At 37.6% G+C, this 23,358-nt stretch overlaps 4 protein-coding genes across 13 annotated transcripts; 2 read left to right on the plus strand and 2 right to left on the minus strand.

The window, feature by feature from the left end:
* The first annotated feature begins 2,178 nt into the window (after positions 1-2,178).
* On the plus strand, positions 2,179-5,302 carry LOC125479946 (aladin-like). 8 transcript variants are annotated; one of them, XM_048590112.1, is made up of 6 exons: positions 2,179-2,423; positions 2,541-2,596; positions 2,721-2,879; positions 4,233-4,338; positions 4,430-4,529; positions 4,637-5,302. In XM_048590112.1, exons 1-6 carry the CDS (start codon positions 2,366-2,368, stop codon positions 4,851-4,853), a joined length of 696 nt encoding a protein of 231 aa, XP_048446069.1. In that variant the 5' UTR covers positions 2,179-2,365; the 3' UTR covers positions 4,854-5,302. The 8 variants fall into 8 exon arrangements, with proteins under 8 accessions (XP_048446069.1, XP_048446073.1, XP_048446076.1 ...); XM_048590116.1 differs by having other exon boundaries at positions 2,180-2,427; positions 2,541-2,616; XM_048590119.1 differs by having other exon boundaries at positions 2,180-2,427.
* Positions 5,303-6,106: 804 nt separating this feature from the next.
* On the plus strand, positions 6,107-6,828 carry LOC125479947 (aladin-like). Its single transcript, XM_048590120.1, has 2 exons — positions 6,107-6,375; positions 6,471-6,828. Exons 1-2 carry the CDS (start codon positions 6,203-6,205, stop codon positions 6,679-6,681), a joined length of 384 nt encoding a protein of 127 aa, XP_048446077.1. The 5' UTR covers positions 6,107-6,202; the 3' UTR covers positions 6,682-6,828.
* Positions 6,678-15,121, minus strand: LOC125479945 (alpha-L-arabinofuranosidase 1-like). Its single transcript, XM_048590111.1, has 18 exons — positions 14,897-15,121; positions 14,355-14,561; positions 14,210-14,264; positions 13,056-13,267; positions 12,542-12,663; positions 12,286-12,439; positions 11,671-11,740; positions 10,422-10,567; positions 10,284-10,329; positions 10,164-10,216; positions 9,315-9,459; positions 9,001-9,119; positions 8,794-8,865; positions 8,609-8,712; positions 7,968-8,024; positions 7,638-7,836; positions 7,089-7,235; positions 6,678-6,971 (listed from the first exon to the last, which is right to left on the minus strand). Exons 2-18 carry the CDS (start codon positions 14,526-14,528, stop codon positions 6,819-6,821), a joined length of 2,028 nt encoding a protein of 675 aa, XP_048446068.1. The 5' UTR covers positions 14,529-14,561; positions 14,897-15,121; the 3' UTR covers positions 6,678-6,818.
* Positions 15,122-17,974: 2,853 nt separating this feature from the next.
* LOC125479916 (histone-lysine N-methyltransferase, H3 lysine-9 specific SUVH1-like) lies at positions 17,975-22,888 on the minus strand. Of its 3 annotated transcripts, none has more exons than XM_048590072.1 (4): positions 22,650-22,888; positions 19,691-22,079; positions 18,779-18,871; positions 17,975-18,527 (listed from the first exon to the last, which is right to left on the minus strand). In XM_048590072.1, the coding sequence occupies exon 2, from the start codon at positions 21,887-21,889 to the stop codon at positions 19,742-19,744; it is 2,148 nt and encodes a 715-aa protein (XP_048446029.1). In that variant the 5' UTR covers positions 21,890-22,079; positions 22,650-22,888; the 3' UTR covers positions 17,975-18,527; positions 18,779-18,871; positions 19,691-19,741. The 3 variants fall into 3 exon arrangements, with proteins under 3 accessions (XP_048446029.1, XP_048446030.1, XP_048446028.1); XM_048590073.1 differs by having other exon boundaries at positions 17,975-18,555; XM_048590071.1 differs by lacking the exon at positions 17,975-18,527 and having other exon boundaries at positions 18,637-18,871.
* Positions 22,889-23,358: the final 470 nt, after the last annotated feature.

The raw sequence follows: 23,358 nt of genomic DNA on the forward strand, positions 1-23,358 counted from the left end.
CAACGTCTTTGCCTCGAAGGGCATTTCCGTAAATTCACATTCAAAAATTATAAAGACTAAATTTTTTTGGGGACAGATCGTTACATCACACTTTATACCCCTTGCTGCACCTATTAGAGGAGAATGACATAGTAGTATATCGTCTTCCTGCTTCACCAACCAAAGATTCATTCGCGTGGATCCTAGTAGATGGCTAACACTTAAGAGCCTCAATAACTAATTCATCTTCATATGAAATTTAAAGGTTGGGGTTCGAAACTTAATTTAAGTTTATATGTGTGTTCTTAAAATTGTTTTGCAAGAACACAAGCACATCAATTAACCTAGTCATGTGGATTAATTTAATAAGATTAATCGGAATTCTGCTAACCATGCATGTAAATTGGATTATATATAGCTTGTGTCACCTTGCCAAGCTTTTGCTGAAATTGGTTTTTGCGAGGACCTGAAGGGATTTTCTGATTTATTTTCTTGCGGCTAGGATGGCTGCAATTTTTTTTATTTAAGGTTTTGGTGGATTATTTTCTAATGATTTTGGTTTCGTTAAGAGTAAGCGTGCTAATAACGTGTTATACCAAACAACGTCAAATCAGAAAAATTGTGGTGGAAGGGGACTCGAAGGTTGTCATTGATGCAGTGCAGTTCCATGGAGAATTAGGTCCATGGTTGAGGACATTGAATGACTTGCCTCATCGTTTGAGCTGGTAGAATAGAATCATGTTGATAGGGGAAGCAAACTTCACAGCGGACATCATTACTTCTCTTGGGCATAATTGTACTCATTTATATATTTGGGATGGGTGTGCTCTTACCCAAGCAAAAAACGCTCTCTTGTATGATTCCCGAGGCCTTGTGTCTCCGAGGTTTCTCTTTAATTTAATCTTCTTTCTTCCTCAGGAAAAAAAAAAAAAACATGTTGTAGCTGCAAATAATATGACAGAGAACGACACTTGTTTAGATGAGGAAGATAAATTTGGAATTTTGATAAAAAATCAGAATTTATAAATTGACATGCACCAATTCCCTTGTTTGGACTCATAAACATAAAAATTTAGAATTTCACACGGAAAAAACTTGAAATTTGGGATCGCCAATTCCTAAGTTTAAATTCTATGTACATATGTGTCATTTCTGAATTTTTATGAGTGAGTTAAAAATAAAAATTTTTGTATTCACATTCCATTATTCTTTAGGTTAACTAAATAAGAAAATTCACAAATTCTAAAAATAAAATCATATCATTTCAAAATTCCTTACTCATCTTAAATTTCCTTGTCAAAAACATAGTGTGAGAGAATTCTTATTAAGAATTTTGTAGTACGTTACAATGTGAGACATATCCACCTTTACATAGTGGTGTGGCAAATTACACAAATACCCCTACAACTATTAGTGGATGGTCATAAATGTCCTACAACACTACTTTAAATTTGTGGCTTATGAGAGTTTGGATATTAACTCTAGTTTAATCATATTATCTGATATCTTTTAGTTTTGTAAGAGTTATATTGAAAGGCTTTATTTCATTTGTATTTTCATATTTTTTTTCACGTTAAGTTGTAAGCGTATGAATACAAGTATTTGTTAGGCATAAGATATAGAAGTTGTTGGAATTATAATATTGAAATTTGAGTTCAAAACTCATTCTAAGTACCTTGTGCTAGTCTAAGAGTTTCTTGCTTTGTTTTTTTAATTATCCACATTGTAGGGTGATACTAGAAGCAAAGTTTTTAAGGTTTTCAAGTCTCTTCACACACTAGGAGATAATGGATCCTACCAATCATTTTATTCTTATTTCCCACCACGTAATTTCTTGCATCACTAATTAAATGCTCGTTTGCAAATGTTTTAAATTGATTGAAGGTGCATTTGATGAAAATATTTTTGGGTTCTAAATAACACTTGAAGTGTTTTCTAAGATTCACCTGCATTTTTACCAAATATCGGTTCTCAAAACACTCTCATAACAGTGCTTTTATTTATTATAAAAGCACTTCTAATCAACCCTAATTCGGTTATAACTTCTGTGTAAGATTAAATCAAACCAAAGTGCGCCCAATTACTGGAGAGAATTTTTAGTGTGCCGAAAATACAATCTACACTTAATCATACCGGACCGGGTTTACGCTACAGTAAAAAATTTCTCCAACTACAGAAGGTGGATTGAGCTGAAGGGCAGATGCCTGAACAGGATTAAATTGTAAAAACCGCCTACGCGCCGAAAATTTTTTATTTAGAAAAAGAGGGAAAAGGGTAGAATATTCCGGCACCACCGCGAAGCAAAGTTAAAGAGGGAAAAGGGTAGAATATTCCGGCACCACCGCGAAGCAAACCCTACCTCTACTGCTCATCTCCAGCTCCAGGAATGCCTTCCTTTCCTCATCCCGGTTCTGTCACCATTTGCGAAATCAATCGCGACCTCAGTCAGTACCATCTCTCTCTCTCTCTCTCTCTCTCTCTCTCTCTCTCTCTCTAGACACACACACACACACACATGTAGTTTTATACACATACTGATATTGATTTGTAAGTATCTGCAGTCACTGCTGAGAGCCTCTCGGACAATGTAGCCAAGGACACTTATGGAAAGATTATTGTCAGTAATGAAAGATTATTGTCAGTAATCCTTCAAAGTCTGTCCATATGTATCTAATTGATTAATGTTGGGTGGGTCGTATACATTGGCCATTGATGTCACATTGGAGTTTCTGGGTATGTAGGGAATGGTATTCAGCCCAGTTCCGCTTCAATCGGATCAGCTGGTGCGGCCACCGAGTCCTGACCAGGACCCCCAGCAAGTTGTAACAACTCCAACAAAGGGAATTCTACAAAATTTGCAGGGGATTCTTAACCTCACACCTCTCTTCCGTCCTAATCATGTATGTAATATTTTCTTTACAATTACTAAATACCCAATTTGCATTAATGGTTGTTGAATTAGTGTCTGTTCCTTTTGGGTGAGTGATTACCGTGGGAATTGTGTTAGGCGTTAACTAAGAGTACACATATCATCTTGAACATGAGAATTATTGGGCAAGACTAACAAATAATCTGAGTGTAGTAGCAATAATGCTCACCCATTTGTAGGATGGCTCATCTGCTGCTGTTACATTGCATCCGATATTCTTTAAAGTGGAATTTCTTTTTGTGCCGCTGCCTATGTGTTCACTGGTGTCAAGACATGTCCCTCAAAATTCATTGAATGCAGATGTGACCATTGAATTACAAGTTGACTCTAATTCTCCAGAAACTGGATAAGTAAATGTTGAAATTCCTTGTCCTAACAGTATCATAAATTTGTAGAGTTAGGGCCACAACTACCAATACAGTATGTTATTGGTATTAGAAAGCTTGTAGCATGGGCCAAAGACATGACTTTAACCCTTGATTAGCTCTGCTAGCTAAACTTCTTCTTAGCATGTCTTAGATAACAATAAGCTTCATATGAGAGACAACGGTTGGATGAGCTGGAGTTAGCCTGCTAGGTTATTAGAGAAGGTGGAAGATGTTCATTTGATTCAATCAAGAGCAGATAATAGCTGGTGGAAACTAGACGGGTCAGGATTGTTCACTTGCAAATCCCATAGCTCCTTGTGCAACAATGGAACTGTGCAACATTTTCCACCCTATTCTCAGATTTGGAAATTGGTAGGGTCAACAGCTGTGATCAAGTTCAAAAGCGAAGACCTTTTATTTGATTTCTCCTCAGTGGTGCAGTTTGTGTAAGTCAGAGGAGAGTGTTAATCATGTTTTTCTCCATTGTTCTTACTCGATACAACTTTGGTGGAAATTGTTCAAGGAAGTTAGAGCCAGTTGGGTTATTCCAAAGGGATGTTTTGAGCTTCTAACCACCAAGTTCGAGGCTTTAGGAAAGGGGAAGAAAGCTAAAGCTTTGTGGGGCTGTTTGGTGTTGGCAGTTCTTTTGGAACACTTGGTTGGAGCATAAATTTTTAGGATTATAGGGGAGTGGAAGTAGAGGGACTATGGGGTAGGATTATTCTCGTTCTCATATAGTCATGGATATGTGGTAGCAGCCGTAAAATGAATTTGGTTCATTTTAGCTACTAGTAAAGTAGTACTACTTGAAAGGTCTTACCTTCTATTATTTTAATAAAATTCTATCGTTTCTTCTTAAAAAAAAAAAAAAAGGAGACAACATGAAGCAAGTTCATGATGACTTGTAAATGATAAAGTGGTGAAAGGCTTCTTAAACATCCTTACTGAACTTGCAGGTAAGCTTATTACCAAAAGTTGATCTTAAAGGAGTGAGCTGGCACCAACATAAACTTGTTGTAGCGCTTATATCTGGCCCAATTCAAGTTATAGTTTGGAATTTCGGTAAGATGCTTAACTAGTTACTGCTTTCAATTATTTAAGTTCTTTCTCTGCTAATTTTGTTGCCTTGTCAATTCAATTTGTACTTTAACAGAAGGGAAGGAGCCATGCATTTTGGCCAATGAGTCCCAAAGAGAGGTCAAAGTACTTGAATGGAGGCCAAACGGTGGGAGACAACTTGCTATAGCATGCAAGCACGTACCTTAATTTTGCTGCTCAAGATCTATTTCTACATTTATTTATTTTGATAGGCTATAAGTTGTAAAGCTGAATTTCTCTCACTGCATGTGCTTGATTTCAGAGGTGGAATTTGCATTTGGGTTGCTTCTTTCCCAGGAATTGCAGCATCTATCAGATCTGGTTCTTCTTCCTTCCTGGGAACTCTCTCTAGAGGTTTTGGAATTCGATATACTTTGGTGGATTTTCTTCGAAGTCATAACGAGGAACAGATTAGTGCATTGTCATGGAGTCCTGATGGAAGATATCCAAACAATCTCTATTCTGGTTTTCCATTATAGACTCTACATTACATGAATATGGAGGCTTTCTTGCAATTTATCACTGTCATCTATATGCAAACTTTATAAAAAATTTTGAGAAAACTTTATGTTTCTGTTTTACTTTTGCATTCACTTTCTCTATAGTATGTTGTGGACTCAATTTCATTTTTTATACATGGATATTCTCAAGCAGGAAAAAATGCCCCATTTTATTTGTATTGAAGAAGAGCCTTTATTTTCAGATTAATTTCACACTTACTTTTGTTCAGTCGTGCTATATGGGATTTCCTTGACGTGTACTCACATATTTGGCATCTGGTTCTCATGAGAGTGTAAACACGGAAATTTCCTGAAACAAGAAACAAGAATACGTGTACAAAATAATATTTTTGTGTTTAATGATTTTGGGGTTACGATCTCTTTGTAATTTGATCCTTTGATTCTATCTTCAGTAGGGTGTAGGTTTGTGGATGAGTTGTTGATCCAAAGGGCCGTCGGGGCTTGATCTAAGGATGAACAGTTGATGAATGGATCTTCAAGGGGCGTTGGCCTTGATCTTGAAAAATGGGTGTATGGGTTTGTTGAGGTTGTTGATCCAAAGGGCCGTTGGGGCTTGATCTTAGGATAAACGGATGATGAATGATGAACACTTTATTCAAGGGGCCGTCGGGGCTTGATCTTGAGTTGGTGGAAGTTCTTCAAGGGGGCTTTTGAGCTTGATCTTGAATAATGGTTGTATGGACTTCTTCAAGGGCTTTTGAGCTTGATCTTGAAGGTTGATGGATGAGCGGATCTTCAAGGACTTTTGGGCTTAATCTTGAAGAACGATTGGATGTGTGGATTTGTTGAGGTTGTTGATCCAAAGAGCCGTTGGGGCTTGATCTTAGGATGAACGGATGATGAACGATGAACACTTTCTTCAAGGGCCATCGGGGCTTGATCTTGAGTTGGTCGAAGTTCTTCAAGGGCCGTTGGGGCTTGATCTTGAAGGAGGATTTGACGAAGAACGAAGAGTGCTTTCTTGATCTTTCGGGATTTTCTTGAGAGCTTTAGAACTTTAAGGCTTCAAGGTTTTGGTGTGTGTCTATTCCTCTTGATGGAGAAGCCTATTTATAGGCTTTGAGAGTGAATCACCACCATTTATATTTTTGGTGAAGTGAGTGGATGTTGTAGGTGAAGTAAATGGAGTTGGTAGGTGAAGTAAGTGTGTAAGGTTGGTGAAGTAAGTGGAAGTTGTAGGTGAAATGAGTGTGTGATGTAGGTGAAATAAGTGGAAGTTGTAGGTGAAATGAGTGTGTGATGTAGGTGAAATAAATAAATGTTGTAATTTTAATACATTGGTTAACATTTATTTCACTGAAATTTCGATGTCTACAGAGAGCTCATATGTTGTTGTCTCCTTCAGTCAAGGCATTGAGAAGATAGCTTGGGACGCTTCAGGAGAGCGATTGGCTTTATCTTTTAAAGACGGCGGTGACCTATACAGGGGTCTTATTGCCATTTACGACGTTAGGAGTACTCTAATATCTGCATCATTGATGTGAGTTGATTATTTACCAATTATTTTTTCTTTTCTTTTAAAACATTAGCCGAATGCTGAATTGTTACTAACGATTTACCATGATATAAATTCAGTGGGTTTATTAGAGGACCCGGTGACGATCCAAAACCTGTGGCATTTTCATTTCATGACAAGTTTATTAGTGTTGGAGTAGTGGATTTTGCTGCACCTACCCTCTCATATTTCGTTCGCATCTTCTTCCCTAGTTTGTTACTACAAACGCCGGATTTTCCAGCGACGAGACTTCATAGCTTCTTTGTAGAGACTACTGTAAGGTGTGATTAGCGGTTCCAACAAAGATAAACCGTTTTAGTTGGATTATTTCATATAATTATTTACATGGGAATAGTTTGTTTTTGATTACACTGGGACTGAGTTACTTGAGTCACTCGACTGACTACATACTTCATACGATATGATGTTTAAATAGAAGATACAGAGACAGAATCAGCTCCAGTAGTCCTGATGATATCGCTCGATTCCATTAACAAATCAATGGAGGTGAATGAACGCGGAGAGATTACAACCTCCATTTCCTCACTCGCAGACTCTAGCAGGCTCTGTTTGGGTATCACCTGCATTCATGTAAGGCCAATTAAAATCATATCATCGTCGATTTCTCATCCTAACATGCAGGCAACCCAAGGATATGAAAGACGAAAATAGTAACGTTACAAGGTCAATTCGGTTACCTTCGTTGGCTCGTTAAACGAATTCTCGTCCATCTGGTTGTTTGATGTAAGCACAGTTTTTGTTGACCCAGACAGACTAATAGAATTTGGCTCTAACCCATCCACAAAAACCTTCAGATTCACTGTGTTGGTTCCCATGTTCACAACCTGGACAAGGGCAATAATCATGAGAGTAATAAAACGTAACAGAATACGATATGCGTCATACTGGTTGAAACTGTATTTTAATTCGGTGATAGAAGAAGCGGTTAACATGTAGTTGCTTCAGTCAAGATATGTACGGAATTCCAAAGCTGAGCAGAAATGAAGAAAAAATAGACAAGATACGTATTTATAACGAAAATAAAGAGTAGAATACTCCAGTCAAAGTATAATATACGTTATTCTGAAGCAACAAACAACATACGAGTTTAAGAGCAATGTGATAAACGAGTTTGTTTGTTTCTGTTCTAGGCATTCCAAGTATGTTAATATTAGATGGCTACAAAAACTTTAATGGTATCGACATGTTATAAGCTATAAACTCAATTAAGCATAAAAAAGTAATACCTTTATTCTTAGGTAAGTATTCTCGTTTTCTGAATTTTGCCACGAAATTGCAGATGCAAGAAGTGGAGTAGAAGAATTCATTTGGAGTGTTGAGTTGTAAAGAGTTGCTCCACTAGATTCGTTGAACAGACATTGCACCCAGTAGCTAGGAGTCCCGTAGAGCTGTGAGGAGTCGAAGACAATTGCATCCGGATTCCACCTTGATGAAAGAAAAGTTTCAATTTTAGTAATAATAAACAGCATTGATCCGATCCTCTTTCGAAAACAGCATCAATCCACTGTAATACATAAAAGTTACATTATACAAAAGGAATGAGAGGAAAAGTATACCGCCTGTCATGGGTATTGACAAAGAGTGGTGCATAGCTTGCCATCTCAACAATATCACTGCATTTGTACGTAGACAGACAAAAATAAGTACTCAATAGCTGCCATTTTAACAATTACAGATATATACTTTTGCAAAAATTAGATGTAAAGATGACAACCCCAGAATCCCGGTGTACATATAAAAACGCTTAGGGAAGGAGTTATAAAGAATTACAGTGAAATTATCACGGGAAACTGTGATTTCTACATATTTTAGTAGTATCACGGTGAAATCCTATGCTACAGGTATATCGGGGCATCCTCCAACTTTAAATTTATTCAATTATCCATGCCACTGAGAACTCTTTCATGAATATCATCGTTATTTATCAGATTCCCAGACCACCTCCAAGGACTTTCCATCTCTTAGTCAGTTCAGTACTATTTCTATTGGATCGGGTTGGGAAATACCAGAAAGATTCGAATGCAAAGAAAACATGTGCAGCTGGTCTTACACAAGGAGATCTTGTAACAAACTACGTGGTTCTGACATGCAGAAATGCAGGAATGATATACACTTTTTCAAGAAGAAATACCGTGCTTGTAAATATATATAAAGAAGTCCGATCTTTAATGTTTTGTAGAACATATGCACAACAGACCTGTTTTTCTCCAGTCCAATAAGAAATCCGGCTTCAGCTAATGCTGCTAGAAGACTTCCTCTCCCAGCATCTTTTCCAGTCACGGCATACTCGCTCACAAAAGCCTGGATCATATTGAATACTAAGAATGGAAAAACAGGTAGGAACTTAGAGCAGATTAAATCATACAAAAGCTCATGAACTACCTTGGGGCCGTTACGTGACGTGTGATCAAAATGATTGGCCATAGAAAACAAGTTGCTAGCAGATGTATAGATCTAAGCAAAAAACAGAAGGTAAGAGGACTATCGCAAATGTTATCCATGTAGCCAAATTTTCAATGGCCCCATATGTCGAATGGTAAAGAAGATTATTGTCAAGTGGAATACAAGTAGCAGTGTTATGATATTTACATGAAAATCATACATATCAGCTGGATGATCCAACTGACGAGAAGAACCGTCGCAGTTTGAAATCATTTTGATGTCAGGATAGGCATTTCTTATAGCACTAAAGAACTTAAGGTAATTTCCTGGTCAAGAGAAAGAGGGAAAGCATAAGTCTTGACAATGCTGCACAAAACAGGCTCCCACAAAACAGAGGCAAAAATGCTGCAGCCCCACCTCCAAGGCCGCCTAGGCGCGCCCCGAGGCGAGTCTTTTAAAACACTGATAATAATCAATCAGTTCCATCTCAACAAGAAGCATGAACTACAAAACATACAAACCTCGGTAGTTCTTTTTTCCACAATCCTCATTCCCTATAGCAACATATCTCAAGTCAAAGGGCTCGGGGTGTCCCATTGCAGCACGAAGAGAACCCCATGTGGAATTAGGACTGCCTCTAGCAAATTCTATACCGTCGAGAGCTTCCTGTAAACAAGAAATGTGAAAGGTAATCCATAAATTTGAGATCTATCAGCACATACTGTGCATAAATAACAAGACTGAGAATTGAATAAGAATAGTTATCCGATATTGACACCAAAAACATTTATTTTATGTGTGGTTCTTTTTGTTTATGCACTAAACCAGCATTCAACAGATATATACAACTGATATTTATAATAAAATCATTGAGAAGTTAGAGCGTATTGCAGAGATTCCTAGTAACAAACAATGCATCACATGCTTTGTACTGCAGTTTTTTACAATGTTTGATGTACTCCTTGAATGGCAATTTGGGGCTCGAAGCTCTGCCCTACCCTTGCCAAAGCAACCCTACTTGGCTTCTGAAGAGACTACATTTTAAGAGGTTCACATCCCCCTATGTGAATAATGAAGTTGGGCTTTGAGAACAGTGAATTCACTTAACCAAAAAAAAAAAACAACTAAATTTGATATCTTCATATCATATTTGGCAAATCTTATGCGTCTTACACCAAAGCACATAAAGCAAAGTCGTTCATTTTCAAGGCTTAAACATAATTTGAAAAATTGTTGTCATCGGCATATATTCACTTCAATTGAGAAGATATAACACAGATAAAGTAGTTAATGTGATGATATATCAATTTCGGTAACAGCGAGCCAGTTACTCATTAGTTACGGAGAAATGGGCAGCTGTTCAGACATACCTGTACAAATGGTAAGACACTGGAAGTATCAACTTGATCATTGTGACTGATTCCTACAAATTGAGAAAGTTAATAATGACGTACATATGTGATGATATAAAGCGTTAATGAAATGTGTACCGTTATTGAACACCCATATTGGCAATGAGCCAAGGTCCTCTGATAGCTGCAGAAACAAAAGTTTTCTTTACTAATTGTTACATAGGGTAGCAGCATTAACCGGGAATCCCGATCATTCCACAACAACAAGATACCTACTTGGAGAAACTCAAAATAACCAAGTCCATCGTCAGTCCAGTACTTCCAAACATCACCAAAGTGTCCAGGTCTCTCTTCCCAGGGTCCAATTGTTTCTTTCCAACGAAATGCATTGCGTAACCATTCACCTTCAACGAAACAGCCACCTAACCAACACAAATATAAAAGCCAACTGTATTAGGTTGAATTCTAAGGAATTAGTGTATATATAAGACTTATCTATTTTGCAGAAAAATCAAGGATTCTTAGCACTGTTTGGAATTTAATTAAGCTTCCCCGGATTATCTTTGTCAAGAGGTCAGGACACCAAGCATTAAGGTTCCGGAATAAGAAAAAAAAATATCATGTCCAAAAACGAAAAAAACTAAAAGTCCAAAGAAAACGGTGAATGTAATTTTATATCTGCAGAAAAAAATTGATAGCAGGCAAAGTAGGACAAGGTTACTTCTATTTGAGCTTGTTTTATAAAGATTTGATTATTGTTTTTGAAACAAACAAAGATTCTTTTAATTTATTAAATATTTTGCTAAACTTTGCTCTGTGAAGTGTTCATTGCTAAGAGGATTGAGAAAATTAAGCATAATGGATAGGTGTCACTAAAGACCATGTAACCAAATGCAAATATGAAAGAAAATGAGCCATCATAGATGTCTTATGTGATAATATAGTTAAAACATATGAAAAACATGAACCTCGGCAACGAAAATGTCAAACCTAGAATCTTCCATCAATTTTGGAGCCTAATTTACTTTGACGGTACATTAGGGAGCATAAAAAAGAGTTTGAACTCATAATATACGTACATAAACGTCAGGATTGGAAATAATAGACTTCCGTTTGATGAGTAATCATCCTTCAGGAGCTTTTAAGTTTGGCAAGTGTTGTATAGTAACTTTGCTATCACACACAAAAATACATATGTACATACAGTTCATCAATTGACCTGCCATAGCATAGATGTTTTCTTCACATTATTCATAGAAAATACCGCCCTCTTGGTATGATTGTAACTAATTTACACACAATAAAGCGAATATAAACAGTGTTTATTTCTTCATCAACAATATATTTCTGTAAGATCGTTAATACTTTCCAACCTTGAAAATTCACTACTAAATCATATATCAACAGTTTAGGCAAGGTGGCCCCACTACAGCTTGCATGTTTCAGCTCCCATATATTTTAAGTGAGAATTACATATGAAGAGCTCAAGTTTAGCAGCAGTCAAGTATCAAGAATCCAGATTTACCTGGAAATCTGAAAAACTGAGGTTTTAAATCAGCCAACATTTGGACAAGGTCCTTCCGAAATCCATGTCCCTATGCCAAAATAATAGATTCATAATGAGTAATAAGTTGTATAAGGATATCAATAAGTTCTTTACAAGTTAGCATGACCAATTTCAAAAAAAAAAAAAAAGAAAAAAAAAAAAAGGAAGAAGAGTAAAATCTAAGTTAAACGATTTAGGATTATTTTAAACATAGAAAGTTTGGAGTGGCAATAACAATTCCATTTATTTATAAGAACATAGTTTTACTAATAAAAAAGCACAAAATAACATAGACAAGGTATGAAAACAAAGGGTACAAGGTCAAGCCACAACAACTAGATTAGATTACTACAGCTTTCCAATTATAAAACACCAAGAAAAAAAAAAATCCCTCAAGTGTGGATTCTTTTCCTTCCTCACACAACTTTATCCATAACACCCAAGCGACCGGACAATGAATAAATAGGTGAACTATGGAACACAACAATCTCAGTAGGAAAGAATTGAAGTTATCTCTACCATAGAATCACATAAGAAAACCTTATATTTGTAAATTGTAATGACCTTGGAAAACAAGAGGAAATAAAAAGGTACCTTATATGTATCCAAGGGAATGGCTGACACTTGATCAAACCATATCACCCCTTTACTGGTTGTTGTCAATTGCAGTCTTGAGTTAGGATTTGTTCCTTGGGCTTCCAACTGAACCTCGAATTTTGTCCAGTTTGAAACTTCTGAACCAGAAGCACTGCATATTCAACGAAAATGGAAATATGAATCTTAAATGCAGGATAAAAAAATTTAGTAAGAAACTGTTGATTGCAAAATATCTTAGAAGAGAGGTGCGTACATAATGTTCGCAGCAGCAAGTTTCTGCAACCCATCTGAGCCTGTCAGTGATACGGATACATTGATTGATCCAGATGAACGAACATAAAGAACAGCATTGTATGTCTTCCCTTTTTCTATATTCTGAACAAAAAAACATAAATAAAAAGACAGTACCAAAGAGCAAAAAGGAAAATATGCAGTAGTTGTAGTTGTGTGTGTGTGTGTGTGTGTGTGTTATCTTGCGATAAAAATGGTCGCGTTGCTAAACCATGAATCTGGACCACAAATTCTGGCAAAATCAACTTGATGAATGGTCAAGTTCACAGCTTAGGTTGCTAGCCAGTCTGTCAAGAGAACATTTCCATATGTGTGCATGTAAGTTGCGAAGGTTAGGCATTACAGCGAATAACATTACTGCCCAAAAAACCCCTTGCAAATGGACAAAGGGGAAACTTTTCCCCACTTGTAAATGGGAGACCTAAAGCACTAGGTGGAAAACTGAACCCATTCAAATTAGGTGTAAAAGTTCATACCATGCCCCAGAACCCAGGGTTATAAATTCCAACACCCCCAGCAGGGCAGCTATTGGCGCCTTGGGTGTCACATAGCACCTCCATTCGGAGTGCAACCTTATTGCGGTCAAAGCATGATGAACGGTCCGTTGACACAATTAAAAAGGACTCATTTCCAATTATCGCCCAAGGATCAATGTTAGAAGGAGTGTTAGGGCCCCCAGCTTCAAAACCTGTGGGAAAAAATTAATGAGAAGCCCAGCTTTAAGCATGCGGTTAACATAACAAAGCAGGATAGCTCATTATAATCTTTGATACAAAATATTTCTTCTCTCTGTATTGAATGCAGAATTTTCAACAAAAACTCAGTAACCTCATACTGAATAATCCAAACTCATTCCGACACCTCAAACAAACTTAAAACTGACAAGGCAGACGAAAAAATCGAAGGGTTGAAAAAAAGAGGGATCTGGTGGTACGTATTCAATACAGAGAGTCAGATAGATAAAGAAGGAAATAGGTGTCATACAAAAAGGAGAAAATTTCTTGATTGTCGTCCACCAACCACACTTGCACAAGCGGTAGAACACTTATTAACTCAAAATACAATGGTTTTGCATCAAGAAAATTTATTTTGGTGAAGTACAGCCTAGTCCATCTCTATTTACACATTGAAGCGTGACCTGATAGAAACATATAAAACCAAGTACGACAACTCAACAGAAAGAAGGATTGGATGGGACCACATGCGATCCCTTTCTTTTCTTTTCAGACTGGAAATGAGTCCTCTTTGATTGTGTAGGACTGTTTGATTGTGTCAATGGAAATGAGTCCTCTTCGATTTTTTCAACGGACCACAATCAAAGAGGACTCATTTCTCTCAGCATTCCAATTATGCTGTGAGACATCCTGCAATGGTGGGATCCCTTTAAAGAAGCTGACTATAAATAGTTTGGTAATGTTCTCTTGCTAGCAAAAGAAGTGCTTGTGTCACCAGACAATTTGAACCACACGTTCATGCTGCAATTAATCTAATAAATGGTCTACATTCATAACTTAGCAACACAAAGATAAGGATCTGATATTGCTGGACAGTTTGTGGAGAAAACGTTTTCCGGCATTTGCTATAATTTCACTTATTTTATTAGCTGGAGTTCGGAGAGTTTGGAAGTAACCTCTGTTGCTTACAAGCTCAGCCCACACCCCGCCAGCACCAGCATGGTTAATCTCCTGCAGTGAACAATTTTTAGAAAGCTGATAATTCTGCACAATTCTGAAATTCAAGTTATTGGAACTGAAACCAAAGATGAATAACGCAACCTCAAAGAAAATTCCGAACAGCGTGTCAGATATTGGGCGTGCAGATGCTTGAGAAGCATCGATAAGCAGGTTTGCTGTCTGGTTTGCATCGACTCCAATGGCAAAGCAACGATAGACGGAGCAAAGCAAGACATATAGCAGAAGAACAATGTGAGGGGACTTGCAAGAGCCCATTGCTCCCTTCCCACACCCACTACTGCCTACAGCCTAATAAAGTATCGATTTCCGAGATAATTTAGTTACATCCTTACCAATTAACCATACAGAAAGAACAAACACAAAGTGCAAAATGGTGTTTCAGGTGATTAGATTAGATTAGATTAGATATAATTAAGGCAGCTATACTATACACAGAAGCTCAATCAAACTAAGACAATTAACAGGAATTACTTCTTCCACCAACCATTAATTCATTCAACTGAAGCTACTATTTACCGAATTTACAAATTACATATAAAAATTAAAAAAAATTTAAATAAAAACCCAGCAGAATACCCAGAAAGATGGTGAATTTTGTTTCAAAAACTATGCAAAGAAATTACCTAATAAATTATCGTCGTTTCGTTTTTGGTTGTTCGGTCTCCAAGACTCCAAGTCTCCAACTCCAATCAAAGTAAGAAAGATTAGTTTATAAAATCGATATTTCCCAGAGGCAAGAGGCAAGAGGGAGAGTGAGTTGACTCGATGATTCTGTATAATTATCCTTATCTGGTGCTACAGCCTATAGATATGCGTGTGTGTGTATATATAGCGGAGCGTCCGGGATTTGCCTTGCTTTCACGTAAACAAATGCACCAAGCAAGCAATGAAGCTAGCTAGGCGCGGCACACTCATTGGGCTCGCTCGCTCAGTGAAATGGATTGCAAGCAAAACCAATACCAAACCATTTTGCTTTGTTTAAGAAAAATCTTTTGTGGGTCCATTCATGTGTCTTTATCTGTAACAAAAAGAGCTAAATATAACTCCGTTCAGAATTATAACGATAGACATCGAAATTTCAGTAAAATAAATGTTAATCAATGCATTAAAATTACAACCTCCACTCATTTCACCTATATCATTCACTTACTTCACCTACAACCTCCACTTATTTCACCTACCTACAACCTCCACTCATTTCACCTACATCATCCACTTACTTTACCTATAACATCCGCTTACTTCACCTACAACCTCCACTCATTTCACCTACAACATCCACTTACTTCATCTACAACCTTCACTCACTTCACCTACATCATCCACTTACTTCACCAAGGAAATATGTGGTGGTGATTCATTCTCAAAGCCTATAAATAGGCTTCTCCATCAAGGTATCAAGGATCCTAAATCAACCAATTCACCAATACATTTCTCTACTCCCAAAATGGAAGAGAATACTCCACACACATCCAAATCCTTAAAGCTTTGAAACTCCAAAGCTCTCAAGCATCCAAACTCCCAAGAATTCCGAAGGATCGAGAAAGCACTCTTCATTCTTAGTCAAATCCTTGAGGCAATCGTTCATCCAAGATGAAGTCCCGACGGCCCTTGGATCAACAAACAATAGTTCTTCAAGATCAATCCCCGAAGGCCCTTAAAGATTCGTTCGTCTGTTCATCAAGATCAAGCCCCAAAGGCCCTTGGATCAACACAACCACAATCTAAGATCAAGCCCCAAAACCCCTCGGATCAACACACCCGTTCCTCCAAGATCAAGCTCTGATGGGCCTTGGATTAACACATCTGACAACCTTCAAGATCAAGCCCAATGTCCCTTGAAGAAACTTCCATCAAACTTCAAGATCAAGCCCCGAAGGCCCTTGAAGAAACTTCCTAACCTTTAAGATCAAGCCCAACGGCCCTTGAAGAAACTTCCATCAACCTTCAATATCAAGCCCAACGGCCCTTGAAGAAACTTCCATCAAACTTCAAGACCAAAGCCCTAAAGGCCCTTGAAGAAACTTCCAACCATTCATCCAAGATCAAGCCTCGACGGCCCTTGGATCAACAAATCTACATCCTACGGAGATCGAATCAGAGGACCAAATTTGAGAGAAATCGTAACCCCAAAATCATTAAACACAAATATTATTTTGTGACACGTGTTCTTGTTTCAAGAAATTTCCGTGTTCACAATAGCACTGTAAAAAAAATTATTTTTGATAAGTAGTGTTATGCCATACTTATATACCATCTCCAACCCAACTGAAGGAGCTAAATATAGCTCCCTTAATAATTTATTAATTTTAAATTTATTGGTTAGTTTAATTAAATTACCTTTGAATGTTTTTAAATTTAGTCTTTGGATTTAAATCAATTATTACAATTGAAGAGCTACCCAAAAAGGGCTAAGAGGGGGTTATATTTGGCCAGCTTAATGTCCCTTTAGTCAAATAATGGCAAGTTAGGCAATCTCCAACAAACCTGGCTAGAGGGCTTTTGGGCCCCACCAGGCCAAAACAACCAAATTAGGCCAACATGCTAGCCGTTTCCAGCCTGCCAGCTAACCCTTCAGCCCAGCCCACTTGCCATCCAACAGCTACCTAGCGTTAGCATGACGCCAGATAGCAACAACTAGCTAACGTCAGGTTACCGTTGGAATTTGAATTATTTTTTTTTCCGGACGAATTAAAAAAAAAAAATAATAATAAATTTCTAATTTTTTTTCCTATAAATACCTAAACTATTTCTACACCATTTTTTACATACTTTTCATCATTCCATACTATCCGGAGAATTATTAAGATTATATAACTATATTTTAGTATGTCCGAAAATTTTATTTTAATATGGTAGTTTAATTTAATTAATTATATTAATTCAATTAAAATAATAAATTATTAAGGGGATTATGATTCTCCTTCGGTTTCAGATGACTTTAGACTCCATAGAATTATAGCCAGTCATTGGTTATTGATAAGTTTTTATACAAATTAAACTAGGTTTTGGTTTTTGAACGTTCAGCACTGTCCACTGAAAGTGGCTAAACTCATGACGTACCGAGATGGATACATGAAAAATGTCTTGATCTTATCCCGTGGACCCCAACATTAATCCGTTTATCCGGCTGACGGACGACGAAACGGCTTGCACGGCACCTGCCGTATATGGAACATTCCACATCATCATTGGATTTGGGATAAGTCTAGTCCTTTCCAACCAAACAAAAATAACATATACATGGTCGTCTTTAGTTTTCTTTTTCAAAAATGTTATCTAGTTGTACATCATTTGTACTAACTCTCTTATAAAGATGGGATCCACGTCCATTGACAGACCCTACCTTTATTAGAGAAACGATACAAATAATGATACAAGGAATATAAATGATGATACAAGTAGATGGTAAATGTAACACTACTCTTTCTTTTTTACGTCAGTTCTCACTCAATTCATCCAAATTTTGGTTTTAAAGAAATTAAAGAGGGGTCACGGAACACTACCACGGTGACATGTAAGTCATTCTCTTGTTTAGTAATACTTTAATCATATTGCTTTAAGACCATCAAACAGATTAGTCCTGTCTTAGGAGGGCATAATGAACGTGCAATCTTTGATTCGAAACTTATAAAGATGAATGAAAATATCAAACAGATTAGTACAGAATTTATGACGGCCTGCCCCATTGGACTTGGAAAGACATAACCCAACTGTGACAATTGAAAACGACATGTAGATACATCATTTCCAAGTAATAAAACTAGCACAAAATAACTCATACAGAATTTCTGCTACTGTCCTTGCCCCATTATAGTCGACGAACCAAACTCACCAAGAGAGAATCAGTGAGCGAGAGAGGCCAAGCAAAACACTAAATCATTTTATTCGCCCGCTAATATTAAAATGTACCGTAGAATCGTAGACACTAAATTACCCCTTGAATTTGAAACCACACACCTAAAGCAGACCTCGTCGTACAAATGCCCAAGCAGTAAGTACTAACCTCCTACTCCTAGGGTACAAGTCACAACAACCTCCTCTTCCACCAGAAGAAGCTCTACAAACCGCAACTATGAACCTCGCTTACATGCTCTCAAAGATGGACTAATGGACAATATGATTTTGTACGATAAAATGACTTGAGTAACCATCACCAGTCTCCGGTCTAACAAGCTTGGGGCCTGAAGGAAAACACGAGCCCGCGCACACAAGGAAGCCGGTGCATGCCCTAGAGCAAATGCACTTATAACCCTGTGCACAAGCACATGGGGCTTAGGTCCTCCGATTCCACAAAGCAAGTCGTTAATAAACAAAGAAGAAACCTACTTTTCCGCTAAAAAGGAAACCACACACAAGTAAATAAACTAATCCACAGGAAATCTCCTAGTAATTTTAATGTTACAAACTTCATACATTAATAGTACATTGACAATGCTGAGAACGGATCTCGCATGTGCCCATTAACTAAAGTCACAAGGGAGAAGTATGATGTTCCTCAATACCTGAAAACCAGATGCCTTCCAAGGTAATGAAAACAGCAAACGGAAACACATACCGCATCACCCCCTTCTTTCTGCCAAAGTAATACAAACCAACTGCACAAGGGGCAAGGCAATATGGAAGGGTAAGAACTTCATTTAAATAGAAAAAACATTAAGTCGCGTATAAATATTTGGACACTGAGAAGTGTCAGTATGGAAATAGAGCAAATCATATATGCCCATAGCAACATAGTTACATTATATAAGTTTACAAGACACAAAATTTGATAGATCAATGCCAGATGGGCTGTGACCTAGTTTTACTTTTCTGCGTCTGGTTTATGATATTCTCACTTCTCACCATGAAGTGCGTAATAAGTGAAGACAGTTCCTTGAAAATTTAACGCATGGGTGGCTATGGCATTGAACTATTAAATACAGGATTCAACAATAAAGATAAGGATTGCTGGCCTGAAGGTGGAAGGGATGTAGATATACAATAAAGATGGATCATGGATAAAGAGGACCCAAGTGAACATCAAATACTAGACGGGTGTTAATGACAAACCTTTACTTTGGAATCTGAGACAAAAATTGATTCAACCAAGACACAACACACAGAATCGAATCCTTCACACATTTTCTGAACCAACATTTTAGGAAAAGAATGTTCCTTCTACATATTTTGTCTTCAAACACGTGAGATATTCATGCCAAATCAACATATTTCATGATAACATGAACCGTAAAACCACTACTAAGTGCCAAACGTAAACTGTTTTCATGATCATTCATGCTACGTTCAAGATTTAATCATTCTTTGAAGTCCGGTTAATTTAAGAAGCATTTATATGATAAAACAAGAAAACAAGACAAACAGAAAAAGTATCATAGTAAGAAATAAACTCAGTCAGGAAACTGAAGGCCTCTAACCTTTTTCTAGAAGCATAATTTATCAAAGTTTATCCTCATATGGTACACCCATTAGTAAAAGAAGCTTCTGCATTTTATTGACCCACAAAGGCACACTTTCTTCCTATGGTATGCTTTCTCTTGAGGGACCATCCCATAATCATATGTCAACTCTGTCATAGGAGGTATGTGTCCAACCGCATAAAACGCAATATGGAGGTCAGACTCATTTTTGTTTTCCCTTAAGACTGGCTGCCAAAGTACATTTGGAGAACAGCTGTGATTCATAAAACGAGCAACATTTCCATCAGTATTTGCACTTATAATTAGAGGAAATGGGGCCTTTGAAGTCTCAGCAGAATCACCAGGCAGAACCCCGAGTGGCTGACAGGTACGAGTAGCATCGAAAATGTAATCGTCTTCATAATCACCCCCCATTTCTTCTACCCCAGAAATATTAAGAACTTGTCCTGCATATTCACATAACAAAGAACCAGCACGGATGGGATCCAAAGACCGCAGACCCCAACCTTTATCCTTAGTTCTAAACACCTCCAGACGAACTTTCAGGCCACTTTGAGACACTCGATTCCGACAATTAGGAGGGCACTGACAGGATGGACCACATTCATGCAGTAAGGATTTTTGGTTCACAAGAAGCCCATTTGCAGTATATGGGAGAAAATCTCCATTTTTCTTAATGCAAGAGCAATTGGAATTACCAGGGAGACACCCGCCAATACAGAGACATCCATCAGAGGATTCTGTAAGATTCACCGGTTTAGAATACTGCAGGCTAGAAATATATGTGAAGTGTGCAGGGCCTTTCTCGCAATCAACATCATTTACGAGAGAAACAGGTAAATTTTCAGCTCCGGAAGTAAGGTCAGGCAATATAAGTCCAACCCTTGTAGTAGTAGTTTCTTCTTTCCACTGTTCAATTGATTTCCAAATGTTAAATGCTTCAGGCTGGCCAGGTAACCTTACCAATTTATACTTAAATACATTGCAACCACTCTTCCCCTTGTCGACCCATGATTCGTGAATTTTATATAGACCATCATAGACATATACCTTCCCGGTTGGATTAGATACATCCCTTAAACCTCGAATTACTCTGACATCATTACCCCGATGCAAACTTTTCTCCAAAGCAAGATTACCCCTTTCAAGCTTCTGATCCTTCATTTCCTTATCTCTCCTGAAATCATTGCTAGCATTACCACCTTGGCCACTGTATATCAACACATTCGAATCCTCCACAGAATCCTCATATCCTCCAGAAGAAACAATGCTCAATGCTAAGGGCTCTTCCTCTGTACTGTTCTTGACTCCCATGTAATCAATTCCACCCATAGTTGGAGCATGTAACCCAACCAAGCACAGTTCCATTCGGAAAAAGAAAATATCCCCGACTTCAACACCAGGCACTGCACCAATCCTCTTCTTGGCATTTGTCCTAATTCCCTTATTCATGAAGAGTGTTCCTGTCCTTAGATCAGGGCGTCCTGTTCTTGGGGCTCCTGGTATTCTTTCCTTCATCTCTTCAATTTGTGTAATCCTTCTTCGCACCAAGTCATAGGACGTGAGTGCATATACAACTGATTCCCTGTCACCATCAGTTTGTTGGAATGTATTGGTATATGTTGTAAGAACATTATCAATTATTGCATCAATGTCAACATCAGGCAAAGCAACATTAATGTCCTGGCCACCCCTTGTCCTCTTTTGGGACCGGAACTTACTCCTTGAGCTCCCTACCTTCCTTGTATTTTCTCCATCAAAACCATCTTCCTCTGCATTCCCACTTTGGGATTGTGGCTGACCACGACTTCGAGCAAGCCTTCTTGCTGTCCTCGTATCTCCATTAGCGTCTGCGGATGGAGGCGTCCTAAATGAATTAATTGGGACTGCATTTGATATTGGCTTGTTGAAGACAAAAGATGCATTACCACTTGGTGTTTGCAGATTTTGTTCAAGTGGCCTTTGCGACTCCGGCGAAATGAAGAACGGAAAAAATGGGGCAACCCCGGGTGGGAAAGGGCCAGCAGGAGAAACACAAACGAAAGGAGCAGCACCTTGTGGAGTTGAAAATGAAGTATTATTAGAAGCTGACGGGAACAACGGAACAAGACGTCTCAAAGGCCTTACATCTAAAACCTTAGACTTGTCAAGTGACCCAAAACCAGGAACAGACTCTTGACCTAAACTTTGTTCCATTAAATCGTTTCAGGCAAGAAGCACGGTTTTCAGCTACGACAAATCCGGTAAGAAAGACTGCCTCCACTACGAAAGCAGCCACAACATAAACTTGTCACAGAATCAAATTGCAACCATTTCAACCAGAATACATTGCAAAATAAGCAGTAATCTTTGCAGAGTTCTTGAAGATACAAAGTTGACTAATCTCCTGCAACATGCAAAGTTTTAAATAAATTAGAGAGACGATAAAAACTAAATTTACCCAAAATTAATATATTTTCATAGGGTGAAAAGAAAGAGGTAAATCCAACTACTACACTATTTTGTTGGTGGAAAATATAGTAAATTGAAATAATAACTCGCTTTAAGTTTAAGCTAAGTTGACAAAATGATTTTTGCTCATCCGAACCCAGAAACCACATGCAACACATCATTCAACTAAAATTCTTTTTATTTCCCAGTTTTCACTTTAATTTCCCAGACTTCCAACAAGTGAGAAATTACCTTCAATTAAGTTGTATAATGAGAAAATGAAATCAAAACTAAAACGGTTTTCACTTTTCAGACTTCTCTCAGCAACCAAACAAAGGATATGAGGTATAACGTAAAACTAAGTGAGAAAAGTTACCTTTAATTCACAAGTTAAACCAGTGAAACCAAGAAAACTAACTTATTTTCTCATAATCATCCTATTTTCTCAGAAAATAATCAAGAAAACGAAAAAGTAAAACCCAATCAAAAAAGCAAAATTAAAGATCTATAGAGATCAAGATCGAACCTGGAGATGCAGCGGCTACGGCGGCTACGGGAGAAGATCAAGATCGAACCTGGAGATGCAGCTACTACGGAAGAAATCAAGATCGAATCTGGAGATGCAGCGGCTACGGGAGAAGATGAGGATGAGGAGGAAGGCCTACGGGAAAAGAAAGGCAGCGGCAGAGAAGATGGAAAGAAGATGAATGAATTTTGGGAAATTTGGAGAACCAAAATTTAGAGCCTGTATAGAATTATAATCAGCCTTTAAAGTTTATGGTAATTATAAATAAAATTTGATATGAAAAATACTAAGATACCATTAATATAACAAATTTTAGTTAAGGATGTGTTTGTTGTACCGGATTATTTCGGAATAGATTAGCTTCAAGAACTAAGCTGGACTGCCATAAACTAGACTAAGCTGGACTAATTTAATGAAGTTTTTGGTGCAGTGTCGCACAAAAAAAAAACAGAATTATAAACAAACTCTCAAATCATATTATTTAATTCTTATCTATTAACATTTTATTATTAATTCTATTTTTTCCTATATCTCTCTCGAAATCTCAACCATCTTTGCCTATATCAACCATGCTTTTCAAAGCTCTCCAATTCAAACACATTTTTTTTCCTTCATCAACCATCAGAGCCGACATCAACCATGCTATTGAAAGCTTTTCAATTCAGACACACAAATCGTTTTACCTTTATCAACCATGCTTTCATGGAAT

This window comes from the organism of the source record quoted next, unplaced genomic scaffold (assembly GCF_019419815.1).
Source record: "Pyrus x bretschneideri cultivar Hongxiangsu unplaced genomic scaffold, Pyrus_bretschneideri_v1 Contig30, whole genome shotgun sequence".
NCBI lineage: Eukaryota > Viridiplantae > Streptophyta > Magnoliopsida > Rosales > Rosaceae > Pyrus > Pyrus x bretschneideri.